The 26424-nt window shown below is 36.2% G+C and overlaps 1 protein-coding gene across 3 annotated transcripts; it reads right to left on the bottom strand.

Moving 5' to 3' along the window:
• Positions 1-1423: 1423 nt before the first annotated feature.
• Positions 1424-26424, bottom strand: faah.1.S (fatty acid amide hydrolase, gene 1 S homeolog). 3 transcript variants are annotated; one of them, XM_041591099.1, is made up of 15 exons: positions 26001-26424; positions 16266-16379; positions 15260-15403; positions 12727-12860; positions 11922-12128; positions 11456-11496; positions 11001-11125; positions 10243-10368; positions 8659-8756; positions 7691-7790; positions 6748-6791; positions 6278-6317; positions 3207-3315; positions 2194-2339; positions 1424-1697 (listed from the first exon to the last, which is right to left on the bottom strand). In XM_041591099.1, the coding sequence occupies exons 1-15, from the start codon at positions 26205-26207 to the stop codon at positions 1572-1574; spliced, it is 1761 nt and encodes a 586-aa protein (XP_041447033.1). In that variant the 5' UTR covers positions 26208-26424; the 3' UTR covers positions 1424-1571.

Genomic DNA, 26424 nt, shown 5'->3' with positions numbered 1-26424 from the left:
AAGGGAATCATTCTACCAAAACTAAACAATATTTTGAAAATGGGCAACAAACAAAATGTGTCACAAATTTGGTCAGACCACTTAGAGCACCATAAACAAAGCATTTGCATCCAGCCATTGCACAGTTTAATCTGAACACTGTACATCGTGGCAGATAAAAATCTAGTAGAAGGTGTAGGGTGCAGCAATGACATGTTCAAAAGAGTCATGTGCTGAAAGCACAAGCAAAGGCTAATTCACCAATATATTAGGTACCCCCTAATCAATTAATTACATTTTCCGTAGGCAAATTCTACTTTGAGAAAATGCACCAGCCTGAGGATTTTACTTTGGAGATGGTTTGCATCAATCTTACTTGTATTTTGCAGGGATCCATATCATTTTGGCACCCCAAGTAATTTAGGCTTTTTTTTTACTTTTATGACCTACCATAAACAGAGGTTAGTTAGAGTGACCTGAGGTTTTCTAGATAAGAAAATATTAATTGTGTCACCATAAATTAAATGGGAATATAACGGCAAAAAGCTAAAATCAAATTTTTACTTTCTTTAGCAAACTTTAGACAGCAGCTGGCCATACTGGCTACAGGGAAGCATTGTGTGGGGGTTATTTTATGTTTTGTTTTCATAAACTAGTTAGCCTTTGCTAACCCCTATGTGAAACAACCCCCACACCTTCCTTCCCAGCCATGAAAAACTCAGGCAGATCTGGTCTGTTGGCTGAAGAGCAGCTGGTTACTGGCTAGCAGGTGCTTATTTTTTAATTCCTGGTGTGGAGGAAAATTTTAGCGGCATAAAGACCATATGTAATGCCAAACAAAGCCTCCTGTACTCTACCAGTTCACATAGGGGCTATCAAAAAGCCAATCACAGCCATTATTTGGCATCCCCCAGGATTTTTTCATGCTCATTTATGTTGCTCTCCAACTCTTTTTACATTTAAATGTGGTTCACCGGCATAAAAGGTTGAGGATCCCGATCTAGTAATTCCTATCTGCAGCAGTCAGAGCAATTTAAGCAAAGCGGGAATTTCTCTGCACACAATTAGGTTTTTTATAAAACCAGTATATATTTTTTCATTGAAGTATATTGAAGATGGATTCTTCAGTAAAGAAAGTAAAAAATTGATTTTATTTTTGCCCTTAAATCACCTTTAAGGCTACTAAAAATATTTTTAATAAAATATTAATTCTTGTAATTTTCAAATGGAGAAAAGATACAGTAAGTTGCTATTTTATAATGTGTTATATCCCATTATTCTAGACTATACTTCACCAAAGTGTTACAAGTTGTCTGCTTCATTACAACAATAATAATATATTAGCCGTGTCTCAAGACCTGCACTCAGTTTTGATTGGAGCATTCTTTACAGTGGGCATCAAAAGAAGATCACTACTGCCAACAAAGTAGAAAAAAAGTCAATGGAAAGGCAACATTTTATTTGGTTATATTGGGTACATCGGGTTTTTCTTTTCTACAATTACTAGTGCCTTTGTATTATAGTCAAATGTGTGTTATCCATTGATGTGTCATAAAAAGTCAGCTGTGTTATCGCAAACCAGGGAAGGACCTTCACTTGTTTAATTTTCCACGAGTTACATTTTCTACTTCCTTCATAAGTCGAAGACACTGTTCTTCTTGCCAGGGTAATGCCACACACTGCACAGCCAACGGAAGCCCAACACCATCTTCCATGCCCTGCAAAGCAGACACATACTTAGATTATATAGTGGACTGATAGTCTTTGCCAATACAAACCAGATTATTGGCTCTTGTCTAGGCATTCATAAATAATAAACAACTTTTGTAATACTAACTGCTGTATGTGGCACAGAAGTCACATTGACACACTTTTACTTCTAAGGTTTTTAGTGGTCATAGAGGAGTTCCATAATCTATATACACAGACTTTGGAATTCCAGATTAACATCTTATATCTTAAAGTTTCATCCATTAAGGATATACATTAACTAGCATTGATACTTATAAACTGAACTTGCTTAGTTAATGAAAATGAAACATTACATAACTATTTCTGTTGGAGCTACTTATCAAACCAGCGATTAGCACCTCTTTAAACACAGGACAAAACCACCCCTCCATGTCCCCCACCTATGGAGCTATTTTTTGTGTCATTTTCCTTAGAAAAACAACAATGAATGTTAATTTTGGCAATCTGAATTTTTCATCATACCTTAATAACATCTTTGTCCCAAAGATCATTATAGTATCCTTTGTAATTCTTCAGTTCTTCCTCGTCTTCCGGTGTAACAATGTTAACAGGTAGAACCCCAGCAGGAAAGTTCAAAATATTGAATAGCATGGTGAAGCAAAAGCCAGCTGCAAAACATTTAGGCAAGAAATTCTAAGTATGTTGCCACATAGCATGACAATCGCCCAGAAATAGCCTACTAATCTAGGAAATATTCCGAATAATTTGTACAACTTCTGCACATCACAGGGCTCATTTGAATTGTTTACTAATAAACAATTTAAATAAAATAAATTATATTCAAGTTAAGGAAGTTTATCCTGTAAAGTAACCGAGAGTTAATATCTTCTCTTGTGTTATCTGAAGAGGGCCATGCATGGCAAGTAGTAAAAAAAATCAAATGGCCATACCTGCCCTATAAAGTAAAATATACAATGTAATCTAAAGCAAAACTACTTACCAGTAAGCAAGTAAGCTGTATACAGCACCAAAAATAATTTAATGGCTTTTATCATTTAAAAGATCTTCAGTGAACTTTATGTAGGACACTTTTTTTTTAAATAATCCAGTTTACATAAACAAGGATATTAGAGATAACTAGCAACATAATAATGATAAAGTTAGGTCATATATGAAAAATAAATAAATGTTCATAATTTATCCATTTCATCTGGGTTATTTGATGCATTAAAAGGTTCTTCTGCCCTGTGCTGTGGTGTAAAAACATTGGTTGTTGCAACCTGGACAAATCTGACAATCTAAATCTTCTGTTTGGGTCTTTGGGGGACTGTTTGACCTCCCTATACTTAAAATGCCAGATATAAGCCTTATATTAATAAAATGCCAGTAAAAGATCTTAGTGAAACTTAAAATGACCTATAATGCTCTAAATTTACTTACTTCACTAACTCTATATCAAATCTAGTGGGCAATTGTATGAATGGGAAAAAGAAAGAGGAAAGGTAGAGCACTTTGAAAAACATTTTAGTACTCACCAAAGAGTTTTCCAGGGCATCCAATATTGAAAGCTGGACCCAACATAGGGCAGAGCAAGGCATCCAAATTCAGCTTTTTCCATTCGTTAATATATTCACAGCGGTACTCCTATAAAATGTCATATAAAGCAAAGTACATGTGAGTTGATTGCTACAATGCAGTTTAAAGGTGTTAAAGGGATACTGTCATAGGAAAAAAAAAATGTCAAAATGAATCAGTTAATAGTGCTGCTCCAGCAGAATTCTGCACTGAAATCCATTTCTCAAAAGAGCAAACAGATTTTTTTTATATTCAATTTTGAAATCTGACACGGGGCTAGGCATATTGTCAATTTCCCAGCTGCCCCAAGTCATGTGACTTGTGCTCTGATAAACTTCAATCACTCTTTACTGCTGTACTGCAAGTTGGAGTGATATCACCCCCTCCCTTTTAGAGATGTCGCGAACTGTTCGCCGGCGAACTTGTTCGCGCGAACATCGGGTGTTCGCGCTCGCCGGAAGTTCGCGAACGTCGCGCGACGTTCGCCATTTTGGGTTCGCCATTGTTGGCGCTTTTTTTTGCCCTCACCCCAGACCAGCAGGTACATGGCAGCCAATCAGGAAGCTCTCCCCTGGACCACTCCCCTTCCCTATAAAAACCGAAGCCCTGCAGCGTTTTTTCACTCTGCCTGTGTGTGCTGAAGAGATAGTGTAGGGAGAGAGCTGCTGCCTGTTAGTGATTTCAGGGACAGTTGAAAGTTTGCTGGCTAGTAATCGTTTTGATACTGCTCTGTTATTGGAGGGACAGAAGTCTGCAGGGGTTTGAGGGACATTTAAGCTTAGGTAGCTTTGCTGGCTAGTAATCTACCTTCTACTGCAGTGCTCTGTATGTAGCTGCAGTGGGCAGCTGTCCTGCTTCTGATCTCATCTGCTGACTGCTGCAATAACAGTAGTCCTTGTAAGGACTGCTTTTATTTATTTTTTTGTTGTTTTACTACTACTACTACTACTACTACTATAAGAGCCCAGTGCTATTAGTCTAGCAGTGTTGGGGAGTGGGACTGGTGTGCTAATCTGCTGCTCCTAGTAGTTCAGCAGCACCAACTTTAATTTTTTTTTTTAATATTCATTTTTTTTTATTTTACTTTTTTTATTTTACTACCGCTGTAGTAGTGTATAAGTTGACCTTTTAGGCATTATTTGCCCTGTAGGCATTATTTGCACACTGTTTTCTTCAACCCGCCATCGAGCTGTGTGACCTTGTTCACATTCTGTCTAAATATCCATAATATTACCGTCTCCAGAAAAAACACCGGAGTCACTTTTTTCAAGCAGCCATAATATATTTTACGTAATCCGTATCCACCGCTGTAGTAGTGTATACGTTGACCTTGTAGGCATTGTTTGCCCAGTTTTTTTGGCCGCAGCCACTGAAGCACAGAGGCCAGAAAAAATATGCCATATAAATGCTGAAAATAGTCATTTTTTGCCATACGTTGACTCAACGTATATGGCAAAAAATGACTATTTTCAGCATTTATATGGCATATTTTTTCTGGCAACTGTGCTTCAGTGGCTGCGACCAAAAAAATGCATATTTTCTGCATTTATATGGCATAATTTTTCTGGCCTCTGTGCTTCAGTGGCTGCAACCAAAAAAATTTATATTTTCAGCATTTATATGGCATAATTTTTCTGTCAACTGTGCTTCAGTGGCTGCGACCAAAAAAATGCATGTTTTCTGCATTTATATGGCATAATTTTTCTGGCCTCTGTGCTTCAGTGGCTGCAACCAAAAAAGTTTATATTTTCAGCATTTATATGGCATAATTTTTCTGTCAACTGTGCTTCAGTGGCTGCGACCAAAAAAATGCATATTTTCTGCATTTATATGGCATAATTTTTCTGGCCTCTGTGCTTCAGTGGCTGCAACCAAAAAAATTTATATTTTCAGCATTTATATGGCATAATTTTTCTGGCAACTGTGCTTCAGTGGCTGCGTCCAAAAAAACTGGGCAAACAATGTCTACAAGGTCAACGTATGGCGAAAAATGACTATTTTCAGCATTTATATGGCATATTTTTTCTGGCAACTGTGCTTCAGTGGCTGCGTCCAAAAAAACTGGGCAAACAATGCCTACAAGGTCAACGTATGGCAGTTGTTTAAAGAGAACAGTAGATTACTAGCCAGCAAAGCTACCTAAGCTAAAATGTCCCTCAAATCCCTGCAGACTTCTGTCCCTCCAATACAGAGCAGTATCAAGCAGATTACTAGCCAGCAAACTTACTATCATCTGTCCCTGAAATCACTAACAGCTCTCCCCCTACACTATCTCTTCCAAGCACACACAGGCAGATTTTTCAGATACATTTTTGCCCTTGATCCCCCTCTGGCATGCCACTGTCCAGGTCGTTGCACCCTTTAAACAACTTTAAAATCATTTTTCTGGCCAGAAATGTCTTTTCTAGATGTTAAAGTTCGCCTTCCCATTGAAGTCTATGGGGTTCGCGAACCGTTCGCGAACCGCTCGCGTTTTTGCGCAAGTTCGCGAATATGTTCGCGAACTTTTTTTCCGACGTTCGCTACATCCCTACTCCCTTTTCCCCCCCCAGCAGCCAAACAAAAGAACAATGGGAAGGTAACCAGATAACAGCTCCCTAACACAAGATAACAGCTGCCTGGTAGATCTAAGAACAGCACTCAATAGTAAAAACCCATGTCCCACTGAGACACATTCAGTTACATTGAGAAGGAAAAACAGCAGCCTGCCAGAAAGCATTTCTCTCCTAAAGTGCAGGCACAAGTCACATGACCAGGGGCAGCTGGGAAATTGACAAAATGTCTACCCCCATGTCAGATTTCAAAATTGAATATAAAAAAATCTGTTTGCTCTTTTGAGAAATGAATTTCAGTGCAGAATTCTGCTGGAGTAGCACTATTAACTGATGCGTTTTGAAAAAAAACATGTTTTCCGATGACAGGATCCCTTTAATTTAATTTAGCTTCTATGAAAATAAGTTTTTTTGGAAATACAGAGAAATAACAGCACAATACACAATGCATACATGCACTGTAATTGACAACAGCTTACCTTTATTGCTGCATTATGTTTCCACAATTGTTTGACTGAGCTGCAAAAACAGAAGCAAACTGAATAGATGTTTTTTTACCCACCACTCTATTACTTGTCTAGCCATTGTCTCGAATAGAATTAGCTTATTTGATATATTTCTTCACTTCACTTTCTTTCACCACCCTGCTACTGGGAATACTAGCCTTTGTATGCTTGAAATAGGAGTCATAATGTTATTTTTAAATCCCTTAAAATAGGTTTCCCCAAGTACTCACGAAAAAGAAGTCAAAGGTAGTTTTTCTGTACATCTTTGTTACAGTAAAACATTTTCTTTTTTCACTAAATATAGAACTGTGCTATAGATTTGGTAGATAAAGAATTGTTGATGTAACAATGTTTGGACCATTTTAATATGTTCACCATAAATAAACTCCATTTAGCAATAGAATATCTTCTTAGGTTTAATGGCTAACCACGGCTATACTCACCCCACACCACAGTGTGCATTCACATGGTTTGCAATGCGTGGAAACTACAGAAAAGCAAAATAAAGACAATATAAATATTTGATGAAAAACACCAAGAATCCCTCTAATGATACAATAAGGGGTACTGCAGATTATTCTATTAATAACATGTTTTTTAAAGTTGTATTACAGCACCTACCCACTATTTATCCAGTGGGTATTGACCATTACATGTTTCTAAACAAAGTCTTAGGGACAAAATGAACATCAGTCTGAGCACTCTTATTGATATGTGTACAAATGTTTGTTACTGGAAGTTATTATTATGCCTGCAAAAAAAGTGTTATTGGTTGGTAAAGCAAAGCATCTGCCTTTCCAACATCTTCATATCTCAACAAATTCAGGCCCAGATATATGGCCGCAAAAGCCCGCAGATAGGGCATCAAAACTTAAGGAGCACTGGGGCAACATGGAAGGGGAATCCTTCTGTTCATTCACCCAGAATTTTGTAGAAGCAGGTTGCAAGGGAGTGTGTATAAGCACAAGTACTGCAATGAATTTAAATGTGGGTAATTATGCTTGCAGTTGTCAGCTTTGTTAATTAATTCTATTGTGTACGTATATATACATTAATCAGAAACTCTATCCAGTAACCATGAACAGGAGAAACACAAACATAGTTTTGTAACTTAGTATTTAAAATATTTGAAAAGGAAAAAAATCACTAGCTATCCCAAATAATTTATTGGAATATACCATATAGTTACATGTTTTAAACAAGATTCCTAAGGTTAAGTTTGATTAAATGGTTGGAAATATGTTCCCAAAATACTTCATATTATCTTTAGCCATTTATCTCCTACTAGCTAAGATATCTCAAGGAATCATTCAGGATATCATACAGCTCTCCATCTGTATGTAAGTGTGCAATTCTAATATGTAAAACAAGCATAAAGATACTTACTACTGGCCTCATGAAAAAGGTTATGATCTTCTTCACAATGGTGGGTATTTTATACAGAAGCATCTGTTGTTTCAGGTTAGGATCCACTATGTCTGCATTGCTGTAATGCAAAGATGTTCAAAGGGCAGTATGTCAACATCCAGGCTGAAATATTCTGTAATGTGCCTATTATTGGCACAGATGAGCACAAAGGAAGCAGGGAAGCACCGTTTTTACTCGGGCCTTAGAAAACAAAAGCCAAATATTGGGGGGGGGAAAGAGTATGATGCCCCATGTGCAGTTAATACACAATTAGAAATATTGACTCCTTTTCCATTGTGGAAATTTCACTAAAATAGTAACTAATTGGTAGATAACCTCTTACAGTAGAACTTTAATGAAAACCAGATCATTTTAACAGAAAGCCATATGTATTATTCACAACAGAGTTTTCTACATTACAGTAATGTTCAACAATGTAATAGAAGTACAATGCTTGACAGTTCTTGTCCAATAGTTTTATTTTTGCCATGTTTCTCTTTGAAAATGACGCCCCATAGACTCCAGTGGGAGAAAAAAAAATGTTGTGTGTCAAAAAAAAATGGTGCTCGTCAAAAAACAATTTGTCATACAAAAGTCGTGGGGTTTTTTCTGAGGAAAACTCGATTTGAATTCGATTCAAATTCAGCTGGAGTTTTCGGGTCAGGACTATTCAATCGAGGTTTAGGCATCTAATTTTTCATAAATAACATATTATTCAAATTGTGAGTTTATAAAAATTTATAAAAACTCTAAAATTCAGCCTTTAAAAAATAACCCCTCTTTGCCTCAGAGAGCCATTGCCTCACTTGTCCTACAGTCACACATTGACTTCCTACTTCCTGTGGCAGAGCTCCCCTCCCCCAGGGTATGAATCTTAACTCATAGCACCTGTTATTCTACTCAGTCTTCCCAGATACAGAAAAACATCATGTTCCGAAAATACTTACAATTTATCTACTAAAGTGGATCCTCCATCTGCAAAAAACCCTCTTATACAAAGCTCATTGAGTGCATATTCTATGCGTGGTGGAGAAAAAGGAACCAGCTGTATCAAAGCAAATGATAGAAAAAAAAATCATTACATAAAACAAACTCGGATCACTTTTTTAACAATATAAAAATCAAATATTCAAATCTCAAGGGAATAATCCACTAATATGGCATAAAGAAGAATAATTAAGGAAATAAACTTCAGGAATAAAAAATGATTCTTCTAAAACATGTAAATATGCTTAGATATTATCCACTACAAGAGTAGGCAAGGATACTACAAGAGTATTGCAAGGAAAGTGCTTGTCATAATGATCACAGGGGCAGATTTATTAAAAGGTGAGCTTAGAGCTCATCACAGAAAAACTCACTCACTTCCTTTTCATTCCTGTGGGATTTTAAAAAGCATATTTATCAATTGGTGATAAAGGAAGATTTTCTCACCGGAAAATCCTTTTCTTGTGGGCCCATACTGTCAGTGCAACATCCCACCCATTTGGCAGGGTTGCCGGGTAAAATGTTTTGCTGCGCGTCCTTAGTAGGATAGTTAGGGTTCTAATACTGTATGTTCTCCACCGGCAGGCTATAGTACAAAAAACCAAAGGAAGAGGTGGAGACACAGGAGGAGGATAAGCAGTTTCTTATGACAAACTAAACAGATGGACGGCACTACTGGACAAGGCTTTATTGGCAAGTAGCTGTACAATGCCTAACGTGTTTCGGGAGTGTATCCCTTAATCATAGGCTAACCTATGGTACACTCCGAAACGCATTAGGCATTGTACAGCTACCTGTCAAAAAAAACCTTGTCCAGAAGTGCTGTCCATCCGTTCAGTTTGTCATATGTTTCAGTAAGGGACTGAGCACCTGGTTGGGGGGAAGATCAAGGAGCTGGAGCAGTCTCTTTTTGTCTTTTTATTGATATCTCTTAAGCAGTTTCTTAGTTTGTCCTGCTTTCAGAGAGAAGCATCTTAACCCCAGTCGTCCTGCACTGAGAGGTAGGGCCTTACTGAGAAATATGATTCTAAAAGTACCATAAGAATGAATAGAAAGTTAGTGAGTTTTTCTGTGGTGAGCTCTAATCTCACATTTTGATAAATCTGCCCCTGTACAGTCTCTAAATTGCAGGACCTTAAATATTTCTAAGGCGTTCATTGAAAAAGTTCCTTTTCTGAGTTACGATTTTGTATGAGCAGGCGTTATTTCTTTACACTACAAGACAGAGGAAGCATTAACATTTGTGCTAACATAAAAAATGAGTATTATTTGGTCGACTTAGAGTAGATCCAGGAAGATAAGCAGATTGTCTGAGTTTTTTTCATCCTTCATATGAAGGTGTAATTTCTTTTGCAGTTTTAATATCTTGGCCCTTACCATCCTTTGTTAATTGCCTTAAAAGGATTTAAGATAAGACTGACACAGTACTGCTAAATAAATCACAATCTGTATCTAAACAAGTTTCCATTTAGCCCTTATTATGTGTGTTTTTGTCCAATTGAAAAATAATTTGTGTAACAAGAAAGATTATGCTAGAAACACACCTTGTGACCTGCTTCTTCCAGCAGAGCTTTGGTTTCCTGAATTGCCCTTCTCATACCAGGGGATGGTAGAAAATATCCATCTGTGTCATAGAATCCAATTGTGAGAGGCTTTGAACTGTTATAAATCTGTAATGAAATGTGTTATGTGTTATATTAGACTTCTCATATTAAACTGTGGAGCCTTGAATTAAATCATGCAAATTAATGGAACATATTGCTGGTATTATTTATGTAATGCTCAGAAATAATGCTGCATTTCTTTCATTCAAAGTCCATGACTGTACCCATACAACTGAATCTTATTGTAACTGACCATTGTAGAGAGTATGTAAATAATGCCAGTTAGGGTTGTTCAATATTTGCACCATACCAGCCTGTTTTTAGTAAACAGCTCTGTTATGAGATTACAATAATATGGGTATATCTCAGTTCTTCAAAGTCAGCAGAGTTTATGGTTCACAATTTCTAATTTAGACTACAAATTCTCTACCGCTTTGGCTATGGGTGCACTGGCTGAAGCTCCAGCTGTTCTCAGACAGCATATATTTGCAGGCCGAGAGAGGCAGATTTGCTCCATGCCCCTGCTCCATTGATATGCATCCAATCAACAGGGCTGAATTTATCTCTATGTCACCCCTAGCCTGCATGATCCTAGCACCTGTCCCATTTTCTCACGCACCCTCACCCCCTGCGAGCATTATACACCATTCTTTCTGAGATCTGTGAAATCTCAGCAACAGCTGTAAAGAAGATCATACCTCATCTCTAAATGGAACAGGGGGTACTGTTGGATCAAGCTGGAACATGTCATCACATAAAACAGCTTTCATAAACAAAGCCAGGCTATCCACATCCCTTGCCATTGGTCCAGGCATCATCACAGCTAAAAGCAATCAAATATTACATTTACTTTCCAGAGAATCAAGAATCCCATATTGATTCTAAACCATCCCACTAATCTGAGTTTCTGATCTCACCACAGGGTTTATTTAGTATCCAAAATGCACTTAAAGTGGGTCTAAACCACAAAAACATTGATGTAAAATTCCTGTTCCTCTGGGCCTTGCCACATCTCTGAGAGAAAGGCAGATTAACCATCTGAAGAGTTTCCCGGTTAACAATCCTCCAGTATAAAAAAAGGTAATCAAGGCACTACTACACTAATGAAAATATTATAGTTAGGCTATATCTATGCACTTATTAATAGACAAACCTGATTTCATTCCACTGACAGGTGTAGAAAATCCCAAGGAACTAAATTGAAAGGGAAAATGGTTATACATAATGGTTATACAGGAAATTGAACAATGTAATTCTGATCATATAAGATAATTTCTTCTCTGTTCCATCAAGTCAGTATTCAAAATATAAAGTCATTCAGTGCATGCACCAGCACATTGGTTTCAGAAAACCTAAATTCCCCTAAGATTCAGTGAAGGTAGGGGCTGTCCCACTTTCCCTGTAATTTTCCTATGGTTACTGCCCTTGGTACATTCCAGTTTTTAAACATTTAATTCTAACAACTCTGTGCATCACCCAAAGACAACATGCAGATGGACAGCAATCATCTCTCTCTTTCTCTATGTATATATATTGACCTAGGGTATGTCTATTATTCTATATTTATCTGAGAGCCAAAAAAATATTGTAATGGACTTGATTTATGCATTGAAACAAACCTAAGTCGATTCCCTGATGGTTTAAGGCCACATATTCCACAAAAGCTGCAAGGCATTCTGATACTTCCAAGGACATCGGTACCTACGCCGAGTACTGCCCCTCCTCCTGCGATCAGAGCTGCTTCCCCACCGCTGGAACCCCCACATGTCTTTTTGTGATTATGAGGATTTAAAGTTTGTCCAAAGATGGAATTGCTGCAGTCAAAACTAATAAAAAGAATACAGTTATAAACATGTTGACCTTATACTGTACGTACACAGGATGTGGAATGTAAACTATGTATAATTCATTATACAGCTATTTAGCAAGTTGTTATAAAATAGAAGGTGAAAATTCTAAATACATCCAATATGATAATGTTTTCAGATATATAAGGACACAGCATGCATTTACTCAGTACCTGTCTGATAAATGATAACAGCTTGCAATCTATTAAGCAGGACATTTACATATGTAGGCACACATTACAACATCCAACATGTTTGCATTTACCTTGAAAACCTAATCCTCCAAAACAGCTTTGCCTGAATAAGATACAAACTCTATAGGTAGGTATGCTCTGGAATCATGAGTTGACCTTACCAGACACTTTTTTCAACCCAAATTAACTATGCAATAACATTTGCACATTTTTTTAGCTGTATTTTTTAAAACAAAATGTACTTTTATAATGATTCAGTTGGTATATAAGATCGAATAGCCCTTTAGCAGCTAAGTTTGCCATGTGGATCTTAGATAAGGCAACCACCCGAACTTAAACATACCCTATGTAATAACATGATACATTTTTGACAAAATGATTACTTTATCATGGATTGTGGTATATTGGTCTTCACGAAGGGAACAGCCCCATGCTTCTTTAAAACCTGCACAATCACACTGTCCTCTTGGTCCGCAATACCAAGGAATTGTACAAGTCCGCAGTGAGAATCATGGCCCTGGCAGGAGAGGATAAACAGTGATAACATTTACATTACAGGTTATTGGAGTATTGTACAAGGCAAATAAGAAAGCCCAACTGCTTTATAAATAGTATGAAATCTAATTAAATCTATCATGCTTCTCAAGCAATTGCAGTGTTCATTTTCGGTGAAGTAGGAAAATCAGAAGGAAGTGACTAAGATGTTTAAAGATTTATACATATGGTATATGTGTATGTGTGACAAATAGGTAGATCATTAATTAATTTAGCTATACACCCTTTTGCCAATAAAGTAAATAATCAGCAGAAACCAGAGCGATTGTATCATTCAGGTGGCTCACTAAACCATTTGGCTGATGCTCTGTGCAAGTATTTATATTTACATAAATCATGGATGGCTGCTGCTAAGCTACAAAAAATTCACAAAAATGCCGGTAAAGGAAAATGTTGTATAAATGTTGTTTTTGTGCCAACTCCATCTCTATAGGTTAAAATGGTGTTAAAAGTGTCTATTTTTGTTTTGCATGTGCGACCTTTTTGAGAATTAGTCACATTTTTTAATGCCAAAATGTCTCCACCGTATTGAAAATGTCAGGGAAAAATGTTGATAGGTTAATTTAGCTTAAGTCCGTAAAGAGAAAATGTTTTAGTGCACAACATTTTCACAGCACAATTACAGTGTATACAACACTTTTAAAATGACACCATTAGGACAATTCTGTAACACCATAACATACTTTCTGTGAATTTGTTGTGATTATGACATTTTTACATTTTGGTGACAAACACTTCAAGAACTGTTTACTTACCAGCACTTTTGTGCATTCCCCCCATATAATCCCCAACAGGTGATCCTGGAAATTTCAATTTAATAACATTTGGAGTGCCCCAAGCTGTATATTCCTAGTTATATAATGAAAATATCAAGCATGCTATACTATAACTTTTGTACTATTTTCTAAGGGACCCCTGTGATGCCAGTCTTGATGGAGACTAAGCTCTACCTTAAAGGGGTGTTTCACCTTTAACTTAACTTTTAAGTATGTTATAGAATGGCTAATTCTTAGCAAATTTTCAATTGACCTTCATTTTTTATTTTGAATCGTTTTTGAATTATTTGCCTTCTTATTCTGACTCTTTCCATCTTTCAAATGGAAGTCACCGACCCCATCGAAAAACAAATGCTCTGTAAGGCTACAAATGTATTGTTATAACTACTTTTTTTATTACTCATCTTTTTATTCAGGCCTCTCCTATTCATATTCCAGTCTGTTATTCAAATCAATGCATGGTTGCTAGGGTAATTTGGACCACAGCAACTAGATTGCTGAAATTGCAAACTGGAGAGCTGCTGAATAAAAAGCTAAATAACTCAGAAACCACAAATAATAAAAAATTAAAACTGATTGCAAATTGTCTCAGAATTTTACTCTCTACATTATACTAAAAGTTAATTTAAAGGAAAACAACCCTTTTAAAGACTGTTAAAGGAAAATTTAGAAGACATAGTCAAATTTAGGTTGTAGGCAGGGATGGGCGAATTTTTTCGCCTCGTTTCGCCTAAAAAATGACGCCCATAGACTTGTATGGCGACGTGCGTCAAAAAAAAGACACGCGTCAAAACAGTTTCGCCGCGCGACAAAATTTTTTTGACGCCCATAGACTTTAATGGGCGTCTGCGACATTTCGCCGGCGGCGAGTTTTTGGCGAAGCGAAACGGGTCAAATTCGCCCATCCCTAGTTGTAGGAAAGAATATGTTTTGCAAAGATTATTGCTAAGCAAAATCCAGGATATGGGACACCTACGAGTTGCTTGGTCCACAATATTGCTAATTGTTTTCTGCCTTTCTAATATATGATTTATCACATTGGCCCCACATACCCCACAAACATTTATAATAATAAATATGCAGATAAAAAAAATAACCTCTCCTTATTTGCTTGCAGGGAACATTTTTAGAAAGAAAAAATCAAAGTAAGACTATGTATAAATATATTAAATATATTATCCTGTGTGGGCATGTTGTACCACACACCCTTGGAAAAATGAATACATTGCAACATGCAATTCTTAATTCAGAGTCCCTTTATCCTGTTGAAACTGAACACAGAGAATGTGCGTGATCATTTTGCAATTTGCTGTAAATTACACTTTAGAGGACTGTGGGGAGTGTATTTTTATTACAATATTTGCAGTGCCAAAAAAAATTCATTCTGACTTCTGTTTGTTGTTTTGAGCAGAGAGAGAACATGAAAATTGACCATTTAAGAGTTTTTAATGTTTTGATTTAGTTTTTATTTATAATTCACATCAAATATGTTAAGTACTTGAAATCTTACTGTTATTTTGACAGGCATTTGTGTATTTTTTGCAAGCTTTCAATAAAAATACATCCAAAAAAAAGAAAAAAATACCTTATATCCAACATTGTCCTTTAGGGTAATCGGCACTCCATACAACAGGCCTTTTTCTTTCTGTTTCTTCACTTCTTGAAGTTGGGCCTCACACTCAGACAGAAAGTCAGTCAGACAGTTTAGTTCCTTATTGACTTCCAAAGCCTTAAATCAAGTACAAAGTTGATATAGTTTGTAAATTTCTATGTTTGTATTCTTTTAATACAGATTAAGAAAATCAAACAAGTAGAGAAAAAGCATGTAACTTACTGCAATACCAGTAAAAAAATATTTTCTCAGTGGGTCTTGGGATATTGGAGTTGGACTTCATTTGGATTAGTTTCATATATAGATTATTTCATACACCTTGCACTTAACTAAAAGACATTACAAAGATATATCAGATGGCTCTTCTAGGAGCTGTCATACTTTACAAGTGCCCCAAGCAATTCCAGATCAAAAGGTTGGAACATGCTTTGGAGAAGGAAGGAAGGAAGGAAGAAAGAAAGAAAGAAAGAAAGAAAGAAAGAAAGAAAGAAAGAAAGAAAGAAAGAAAGAAAGAAAGAAAGAAAGAAAGAAAGAAAGAAAGAAAGAAAGAAAGAAAGAAAGAACAGGTAGTGGATTAGGGCAGGTTGCAAGTTGGCAAAAGTAACCAGAAGCCAGAAAATAAAACTAGAATATAAAGTACACCGAATAGAGATAGGCCTGTTGGAATGGTGTTATTGACTTTAACAGAGAAGTTGCAAAATCGAGCAAGTCACACATGTGAGAGGAGACATGGGGAAATGGATGGTGACATTTCTGGTTTAAAGCAACCCACATTAAAGTTACTGATATACAGATGAATATGCAATTACATCAGGGTAGTATAAACAAAAAAAAAACACCATAACTGTTTAAAGTTCATACATGTTTTAAGAAAATCACAAGTTAAGCCCTTCATGTTCATGTAAAATCTTATGAAAATGAAAAGATATAGCAATACAATTAAAAAACTGAAAAATGGCTGCCATTTAAATAATTTTACCTTCTCAATATAAGCAACAAGAACACTTTCTGCAGCCAGGGAGCCTTTCTTTAGCTGGTCCACCAACTGGGACAGGGTCAGGGAAACAATATGCCCAGTATCAAGTTCAGGATGCTGAAAGTTAACAAAAAGGATTAGTAGAAACATTCTTATGATTGCAGCTCTTAGGAAGGAATGGTGTGTGAATTAGTAACACAGGGATCAGTAAAATATTGTACTTTTACATAGATTGATTGATTGAGGCAGTAAAATTAAAGAGATTTACATTGCAAGCTTTCAAAACTTCTAATTTTGTGTAGGGATTATATTGATTATATTTAATGTTGCTTGTGCACAACTAGATTCCTCATTTATGTCAAATGACACACACTATCGGTAAGGAACCTTTACAATGCAAGACTTTAAAAGTCCAAACACATGAAAGTGCATTTAAATATGATTATCTCTTATAATTTCAGTATATAATGCAATTCATTTAGATATACTCTACTGCTACCTTGCACTTGTAAAAAAATATGTGCTTGTTTCAGAAGCTCTAATATGATTTATAGAAGAAGCAGAGGAGGCAGCCATGAATGTCGGTAAGCCTTATTTTGTACAGCTATTAGCTATAAGGTGACCATACTCTATCCAGCCTATCAATCTGCAAACCAAACTTTTAGTTATTGTACTACTGGGCTATCCGTGCATTGTCCAATTCAAGAGGAAGTGAGATTTCAGAAGCCACCCAGTCTATATGAAATACATTCATAATGTGTTCTGGATGATTACCTTAGCTTTAAACAATGTTTGACTTAAAAAAAAAATGGGTAAATTTAGGAGATAGGTTTTATGAATTCAATAGCTTATTGCACAGACAAAATAGAAACTTCAATCATTGCAGGGTACATTTAGGAGTTAGGCTTTATGAATTCAATAGTTTATTGCACAGGCAAAAATTAACCCCTAGGCGGGCTAAGTAAATACAGACAAATCTTACACTATTAATAGTGACCCATAGCAGCCAATCAAATGTTTCTTTTCCTATAGGCAAGAAAATGCCATCTACTGATTTATTAACTTTCAGGCTTGAAATTTGTAGCATTTTTTTTTTTTTGATTGGGGTTTTTTTTTCTACACAGATATAGAAACTTGTGTTCTATATAGAATAAGAGATATTCTTTTCAGATGCCTCTGTATCCAGGAACATCCTGAAAACAAAGTACATGTTTATTTTAAGAGATTTGCATAAATGAATAATAAAAATATATAAATCTTTTAAATTGTTAAAACAAGATAAACCATGGGGTCATGTCCTGAAGATGGGTGCTTCAATAAGAAAGCACCATATTACCTACTCAAAGGAAGCTTGGAACTCACATACTGCAGAAATGGTAAAGGCTAATAATGCATGTACTGTATAACTGTAAGAGGAAAAAATGCTTGGCACAAAATGTAACACAAAGTCAACTGAAATCTTTATGAAGTATAGTCTACAAAAATCTTGTAAAAATCAAGGCATTTTACAAAGCTTAAAATATTTCTGTTACTTAAATGTTGTCAACATTTAGGGGGTTATTGATTAACGCCCGAATGGTAAATACTCCAAAAATTCTAGTTTTTTTCTACTATAAATTCTGAATTTTTAGTGGAAATAAAAACTCAAATTTTTCAGGATTTATTAAAGCCCAATGCTGCGAAAAGTCCAAAACTGAAAATTTGGCATCTCAGACCTGCTGAGGTTGTATATAAGTCAATGGAAGAGGTCCCTATTCTATTTGGAAGTTTCTGTGGCCTGCGCTGGAATTAGCCAGAAAATCTATGACTATTTAGAAAAACACAGAAAAAGATGTGAAAAAAACCGTACAATTTGGATTTTCACTCAATTTTATCAAGTTTTTCCCACGATCCGATTACTTTGTGCTTTTTGAATAACAAATAAGGTCAAATTGTGGACTTTTTTTAATAATCTTTTTTTTAATAAAGAATTTTTTAATAAAAAATTTGGATTTTGATAAATAAGGCCCGTCTAAAATATATTGTTTAGAAATCTAAAGAATCATTTTATAAAAACTGTAATCACTGATAAAATGTAGGAGTTAAAATCTTTAAGCAGTGGCAATTATCATAAAATCAAAAAAATCAAAAGGAATGAATGTGCTAATATAGGGTAATATAAGTTGCACACATGTAGTTGAACATTGCAACCAATGAGCTGTTTTTTTGGGGGGTATCGTATTTTACACGTAGAAACTCAATGGGGTATACATCTCAAATCATGAACTTGGAGAATAGTGAATACTCTATACAAGCATTCTATATGCTTAAAACTTGTCTATATCATAATTTTAGTGCACAGAATTGCATTCAAAGATCGTGTTAAGAAAATAAATTAAAAATAGTCTCAGTACTTAATCAATATTGTGGGTCTTGGAAATCAGCAACATTTGTAGATTCCTTACTTGCTTTTTGAACTGTGAGACGGTCTTCTGCATGAGATCCAAGGAATGGAGTCTCTGTATTCCCCCACATCTTAGCTTCTGTCTCACACCTCTGTGATTTAGCAACCTTAGCACCAGGTATGTTCCCACCAGGCAGCAAAATACAGATATAAGAAAGTGATTTGACACCACTTCGGGCAAAAGTGCCTTTAAAATCATCTTGACACTTTTCGCTTTTCCTGCTGTAAAAGGTTTGCTTCTATGTTCTGTGCAATTTAACAGCTTTGGTACAGCCCACTCTGGCCAGCCCAATATTAAATAAGCATCACAAATAACAGCTGATCTCAGGGGCAGAGTACCTTTGCTTTTAGTAACCAAAACAAGAGGCTGTAATAAAATATGTTTTCATCATATGTTACAAAAGACAGTCATTAGCTGTTGGAAACAACAAACATTCTATGGCAGCAACGGTACAATCAACCTGAAAGGAAAGTTTCTAAATCAGATACAAAAGATATGCTGTATAATCTCCATGCTGGATAGTTTCCAGAGATCATCACAAGAAACACTATTTTTAAATTTTATATCAGCATTTGTGCTGGGATTATGTTCCCTATGAATAGTCCCTAGACATTATTTTAAATTTAGCAGGGATTTCCAGTCAGGCAATGCAAATTTTGTTGAAGGAAAATAACAGTGAGCACAAAACCAAGTTTCCACACAACATAAAACCCTTTACATATAGAACACCATGATTGCCTTATCTACACATAATTATCTACACATTATTGATGATCAGATAACATAAATGCATTATAAGGCAAAACCCAAGCTGTACCCAATACACAGTAAAAGACTTCATCCACTTTATTTTGCACTTTAAATTAATATTTTCTTTTTTTTTTTTGCAAAGGTTTTATTAAATTAATTGCTTAAACAAAGGGTTAAGATCTGAAAACATACTGTAGATGTAAAGTATCAATGAAAAGGGCTGCTTATGAAAGCCATAGAGGCTTTTTCCTGGCTACTACCCTAGATATAAGTTATGGGATAGAAGAAGCAGGGACATGTTTTTATGTGCAAGAGTCAGAGCTGAATTTGGAAGATATTAAGATATATGACTCATTGTTAAACATGATTTCTTTGCAGCACTGAGGTCCTGAGTTCATTTCTAAGATGGGCAAGTAGTGTGTATGTTTTCCCTTTGTCTTTGTGGGCTTCCTTCAGGAGATCTCTGTGCTATATAAAAAAAAAATACTTTATTCACCTGCTCCAACGCATTTTTTGATGATCTGACAATTTTTCTAACTTTAATATACATGTCAGGATGTTTTAATGAAAATCCAAAAGTCTCTCCCTTCTCTATTCTTCCCTTTGGTGTCCAATTGTCCTGATGGATTATATTAAAGACCATTGGGGGTTATTTTTGCTCCAGGATATGGCTGAATCCAACCATTTTTGTAAGATTCAGATTTTATTGGAAATTGCCTTTTCCTAAACTACATCTGAAGGCAGTACATTTTTTTTTCAGATGATGCCTTTTTTCGGCATTTTGTTTAAATCTGAAAATGAAAGGTTCAGATAAAGTGAATCTTTTATTCCCAGGGCTCTCTCAGGATATTGGTGATGCATGACACACTATGATGGTTGATGGTTCTCTGAACTTTAGCCTCTTTAAAAGTTTTACATTTTCCAAACAGATTGGACTACATTTCTCAGTAGCTGTAAAAACACATATTTGCTACTTGCAATGCCACTGTCAATCCTGCAACTGAATGATGAAATGAATCTCACATACAGAATATCACATTCTGAGTATGTTGTGCATTAGTATTTGCACATATTTTAATTAAGGCTGTAATGTTTTTAAAAAGGTGAACAATAAAATTGCTAATATATAGGAACCTTCATGAGGACGGCCCGAGTTATGGCGCCGAAACGTCGAAAATAAAATACAAGTTTTCTCACACTTGAAAAGTCCTTGGAGTGCGGTCTGTTTTTGATACTTTGAATGATTATTTTGACCAGCACCTAGGCAATGCGTTAGGCAGTTGTGAGTGCACCAGGTCAGACTTACTTTATATGTGTATATATATATATATATACATACATAGCTTTGCTATGAAATGTACAGTAAGTGCATACTTTTGACCTTTACCAGTGAAAAATGCTCCACAACCATTGCAGTCAATAAATGTGGGAGATGTTGTTCTTCAAAACGTGGTACGTCACATGTTGAATATGTAAAAATATATGCAGAATTTTAGATATAATTCAATTACATTTTTTAGATCTATTCAAATTATAGGAACTTTTTTAGATCTATATTCAAACTATTGACGCATTTACTGTGCATTCTGCTTATGCAGAACTTATGAACCATGATGGCATTAGAAATGCTATTCATCAGCTGGGTATGAGCACTCACTAATATTAATAAAAATGTTATAACTCCTTTAGAGATTCTTCCACAAAATGAACAAGCTGCTGACTATCAAATGTCCTGTCTCTCCAAGAACACCAAAATCGGGGGGTTAATTTACAACCCCGGGGGGCTCAAGAGCAAGAGTGCGCCCGTGGTGCTCATTTCTTCAGAACTTGCATTGAGTTGCAGCTCTCTGCACAGAGCACTGGATCAAAAACTCACCACTCTGTTCAGAGAACTGCGACTAAAGAAAGCCATGCCCTGTCCTAACTGCCTGCATTTCTTACATGCCTCCTCCCACCCACTCATTTTGAATCTAGTAAGGCCTAAAGCAGGCCCCCCTAGATTAAAACTGCAGTTCCCAGGTCTCTGTGCTCTGAAACACAAAGCAGAGGCCTGCGGCTATTTGCGCTATGCCCCACACAGTGGGCAACGTGCAAAGAAATGGGCAATTGACCAAGCCCAGATTTACGCCCCAAGGCCCAGACTCTCTCTCGCTCACCTCTGCTCCTCCCCATGCTCGTTTGCGCATACACCCTGCATTGGTTTTTGGACTTAGCATGCAGGAGATTTAAATCTACTGCACACCCAATTGTACAATCTTTGTAAAAATGAATTAGTGGCTGGGCAGCATGCCACCCTTTAATTTGTGCCACCCTAGGTCCTGGCCTTTGTTGCCTTTCCACAAATTTGAACTTGTGATTGCCATTGCAGCCTTTTATTACATAACCTATTCTGTATCAACAAATAGTCCAACGAACAAAGATTATCTGAGGCGAATTCTGTTTAGTAAAATAAGACACTATGTGGCAAAATCAATGACAGCAGGGTACCAGAATGAGAATATACAATAAATGAGGTTATTTTATCAATTAAGAGGCATAATAACAAACATACTGTATGGACATTTAGGTTAGCAGAAAATCTAAATGCATTTTAAAGGCACAATTAGAGAACTTTTTTTTATATATATTTTTCTGTTATGTTTTGTAAATGTTAGAAAATGTAAAAAAAATGTTCATGAATTAATAGATTTCATTTACAAAGAGCCGGGCAGAAGTGCAAGAGCTGGATAAAAAAAATCTAGAACAAGATGCAGTATCAGTGTGAGCAGATCAGCCCTGTCCTTACCATTCTGCCAATAACCCATATACGATGTAAGAAAATAATCCAACTTTACTAGTTTTAGTTTGAAGATCAGCTTGTAGAAAAAGCAGGGTATTATACTGATGGATACAGGGTGGAGTGGGACACATAAGTCAACTCTGGTCTGTCTGAGATGTACATTTTGAACAACAGATCATGTTAATGTGCCAGGTGATTATTATGAGAACTACATTAATATGCATATATTTATACATTTACTAAATGCACTGCTACAACTTGTCAAAAGATGCTACTAAATCAGTACATTGATAGATCTGAAATTCCGGAGACTACAACCCTAAATCTATTCGGCAGGATTAGGCAACACCATCAATGTGAATGTCTTCTTCCATGCTTCATTTTTATAAAGCACATCTAAATGTAAATAATACTGAAATAAAAGACATCCGTCATCCAATGTTGAATAGTTTTCACATAGTGCAACAATGCATACACCTGTATCCAGTGCAGAAACAGCATCAAATGGCAAAAAGTAATAAATAAGAAAAAAAGAACCTGCATCAACAGACAAAGTTTATATGATCCTACAGGATTTTTTTTTCTGTTCTTACCTTTAAATGGGTCACTTTTTTCAGTTGAGCTGTAAAACAGACTTGTTTCAATTGCTTTTTTAATTTTAAAGTTTAATGTTCCTGTCTTTGGTGTTTCAGTCTGGTTGCTCAGTAATTCAGATGCAGAATCTGAACTGTTACAATTCGCTACAGTAGTTGATACATTTCTCAGCAGCATCTCTGGAATATTAGCAACTATTGTATCAATTCTAACAGCCGCCTTTACTGAAACTCAGGGATTCTGCTCAGCAGGGACAAGATAAGAAATGTATCAACTAAATGTATCTATTGAGAACAGTTACAAAGTTGGCAACCTCCTACGCCCACCCTAGCTGCTTCATAAAGAAATAAGAAGGTGAATAAATAAAAGGTCACAAATAGAAGGTAACTGAAAAAAAGTCTTTATTTCTGGTGAACAATCTGAAAACTGAACTGAAAAAAGTGTTTGAAGGTGAACAATCCCTTTAATATTCAAATAATGTCAAATGCGCACTGAAAAGAGATACTTTCATGAAGATCTGCCATCAAAAAGGTGGTAAAAATAAAATGTGCATACCTTAATTTATACCAGTTAAACTTATTCTATTGACTGAATGGAAAAAACCCCAAATACATCAAGATAGTTACAGTATAACAAATACCTGTTCTTTAAAGTCTGTGATAACCTTCTCCATGAGATGAAGGGCATCCTTCCTTTGCTTTTGTGCCTTCTCTATAGTCATACTGGTGCGAATGTGGTCCATGCATTTTACTACCACAGTAGACACCACCAGGCAGCAAAGAATGAAGAGGAAAAAGTGGTTCACGGCAAAATCAAACAAGAAAAATATCATTGTGAAGCTTTTAGATAAGTTAAAAAGCCTCCCAGCTCACACCTCTCAGCTTTTCTGTAGTAGTTCTCCACTGTCTGAGACACGGTTGCCTTGTTACTTCTGTAACAGTAGTCAATGGGTACTGCACAAAATCAGGAATGGATTTGGATATCAGCTCTCCCAGAAAGTTCATAAATACATTGCATGAAAGTTCCCATTTAATGAAGGAAATTACAATTTTACAAGCAAAGAAAAACTCTAAAGGGAGAGCATAAGTTTTGAGAAATAACTATGATCTAGTCAATTAGATTTGGGTCCAATTCCATCATAAATATAGACCTTGTACTGTATATGGACATCTGTTTGCACTAACGCTCCTGCCAAAAGATTCTACTCTGTGACAGCTGGGGGGAACTGTGACAGTGCTATGCCTCCTGCTAGATCTAATCCAAGTAGCAGAAACAGGATTGCGGTAAAATAAAAATAGATGTGGATGATAGGAGGAACTCTGAATGATCATAAAAGTTTAACCCAATAGCTACCTGAGAAAAGAAAGATACTGAATGGGATCCAGTTTAACACATTATAAGTCAAATCTATAACAATATATCTGAGCAATGCTCTAAAATATCTGAAGACCCTTAATATTGATAATGGCTGGCATCTGTGGTCCAGCCCTTGCTCCACTTGACATCATACAAACCAAACAAAAGAAATTACAATGAACCAAAAATAGGGGTGGGAATGGCTTCGGAATAAACAATTAGGGGCCGATTCACTAAGGGTCGAATATCAAGGGTTAATTAACCCTCGATATTCGACTGGGAATTGAAATCCTTCGACTTCAAATATCGAAGTCGAAGGATTTAGCGCAGATCGAACAATCGAAGGATTATTCCTTCGATCGAATGATTAAATCCTTCGAATCGAACGATTCGAAGGATTTAAATCCAACGATCGAAGGAATATCCTTCGATCAAAAAAAAGTTAGCCAAGCCTATGGGGACCTTCCCCATAGGCTAACATTGACTTCGGTAGCTTTTAGATGCCGAACTAGGGGGTCGAAGTCTTTTTTTAAAGAGACAGTATGGTCGAATGGTCGAATAGTCGAACGATTTTTACTTAGAATCCTTCGATTCGAAGTCGTAGTCGAAGGTCGAAGTAGCCCATTCGATGGTCGAAGTAGCCCAAAAAAAACCTTCGAAATTCTAAGTTTTTTTACATCGAATCCTTCACTTGAAGTTAGTGAATCGGCCCCTAAGTGTCAGGAAGGCTGCATAAGACAAGAGCTTTGCCTAGTTTTCTTCATCTTTAAAATAACTTTTAGTATGATGCAGAGAGTGACATTCTGAGACAATTTGGTTTAATTTTTTTTTTTAATTTGTGGTATTTGAGTTTTCCAGCTTTTTGTTCAGCAGTCCGACATTTTAGCAATCTGGTCGCTAGGGTCCATATTACCCTAGCAACCATGCAATATTTGAATAAGAGACTGGAATATGAATAGAAGAGGGCCTGAATATAAAGATAAGTATTAAAATGTAGCAATAACAATAAAATGTGTAGCCTTACAGACCATTTGTTTTTCAGATGGGATCAGTGACCCCCATTTGTAAGCTGTGAGTCAGAAGAAGAAAGCAATTAACTAAAATACTGTAAAAAAAGATAAAATGAACGCCAATTAAAAAGTAAATTAGAATTAGTCATTCTATAACATACTAAATTTCATTTAAATGCGAACCACCCCTTTAAGCATTATAACATAAACCTAAATGCCTGATCATACTGCCTGCTGTAGACTTTAATGTCAACCTTATGTTACCAGTGGTGATAGGTAAATTCCTCCCAAAATGCTCCATTCACATCAAATGCTGGGGGCGTGAGCGTTGAATGTCGGAGAAAGCATTGCATTTGACACATTCTGCACTTTCTGATCTCCTGAAAGTTTGTCATTCATAATGTAGGAGTAACTGACTTATAAAAAAAGTATCTCCTGCAGTTTTCCTTTAGTCCACATTTATTATGTGTATAGTCACAATAGGCAGCCAACAACCAATTGCATTCAAAATGGTTATTTTAAATCTTTATAGAAGTGTATATTTATTTTGCAGTTTGCTCACATAACACAGATTTGCACAACCTGCTTACACTCTAACTCCCAGAACTCTGATACAATACACTGGGAGGTTTAGTTCAATATCAACTAGAGTCACTAGTTGGAAACTGTATATCTGCTATTACACAATTAGAATGAACACTCAGAAGTACAGTGCACTGTAAAGAAGCAGTTACTTCTTTGTATCTCTGAATAAGAACACTAAAAGAAATATTCACATTCAAATCTGAATAGCTCTCCCCCATACCTGTGTCTTATACCGTAGGCACAGTTTCTTCATCTGAGCTAGACCTTGGTTTTTCAGAGTTCCTGCTCTCTCAATTTTCATTTTGGTCCTTTTCTCGCCCATCCATCGTGTAACCAAGACAGTACCAACCAAGCAAAGAAGGAGGGTTATAAAAAAGAGATCGGCTAAAAATTCGGGCAGCAGATGTATGAGTATCTTCAGTATCATTGTGGGATGGATGCAAGTTGTGCAGCACCATGTAGTAGAACAGTCTCTTGTGCCTTATGGCATATAACTGTCTAGTTGTCTGCAAACAGATCTGACCATGCCTGGAGACGTTCAGAAGTGGTGCACAAAATCTGGAATGGATTCCTTGGCTATGCACCTTAAGGATCCTGCACATACAGCTGGGTTAGGTCTTACTGTGATTAATGCGTATATTTCA

This window comes from Xenopus laevis, chromosome 4S (genome assembly GCF_017654675.1).
Source record: "Xenopus laevis strain J_2021 chromosome 4S, Xenopus_laevis_v10.1, whole genome shotgun sequence".
NCBI lineage: Eukaryota > Metazoa > Chordata > Amphibia > Anura > Pipidae > Xenopus > Xenopus laevis.
Note: the sequence above shows the minus strand (reverse complement) of the source record. Positions and strands in the feature narration are given on the sequence as shown.

Excerpts from the sequence above, each read along its gene's own strand:
- faah.1.S (XM_041591099.1), bottom strand. The coding sequence starts at position 26,207 with ATGATACTGAAGATACTCATACATCTGCTGCCCGAATTTTTAGCCGAT. Across the intron at positions 12,861-15,259 it reads AGGACAATGTTGGATATAAG|GGCCATGATTCTCACTGCGG; the intron begins GTATTTTTTTCT and ends CTCTCCTGCCAG. Across the intron at positions 6,792-7,690 it reads CCTTTTTCATGAGGCCAGTA|TTTCCACGCATTGCAAACCA; the intron begins GTAAGTATCTTT and ends GCTTTTCTGTAG.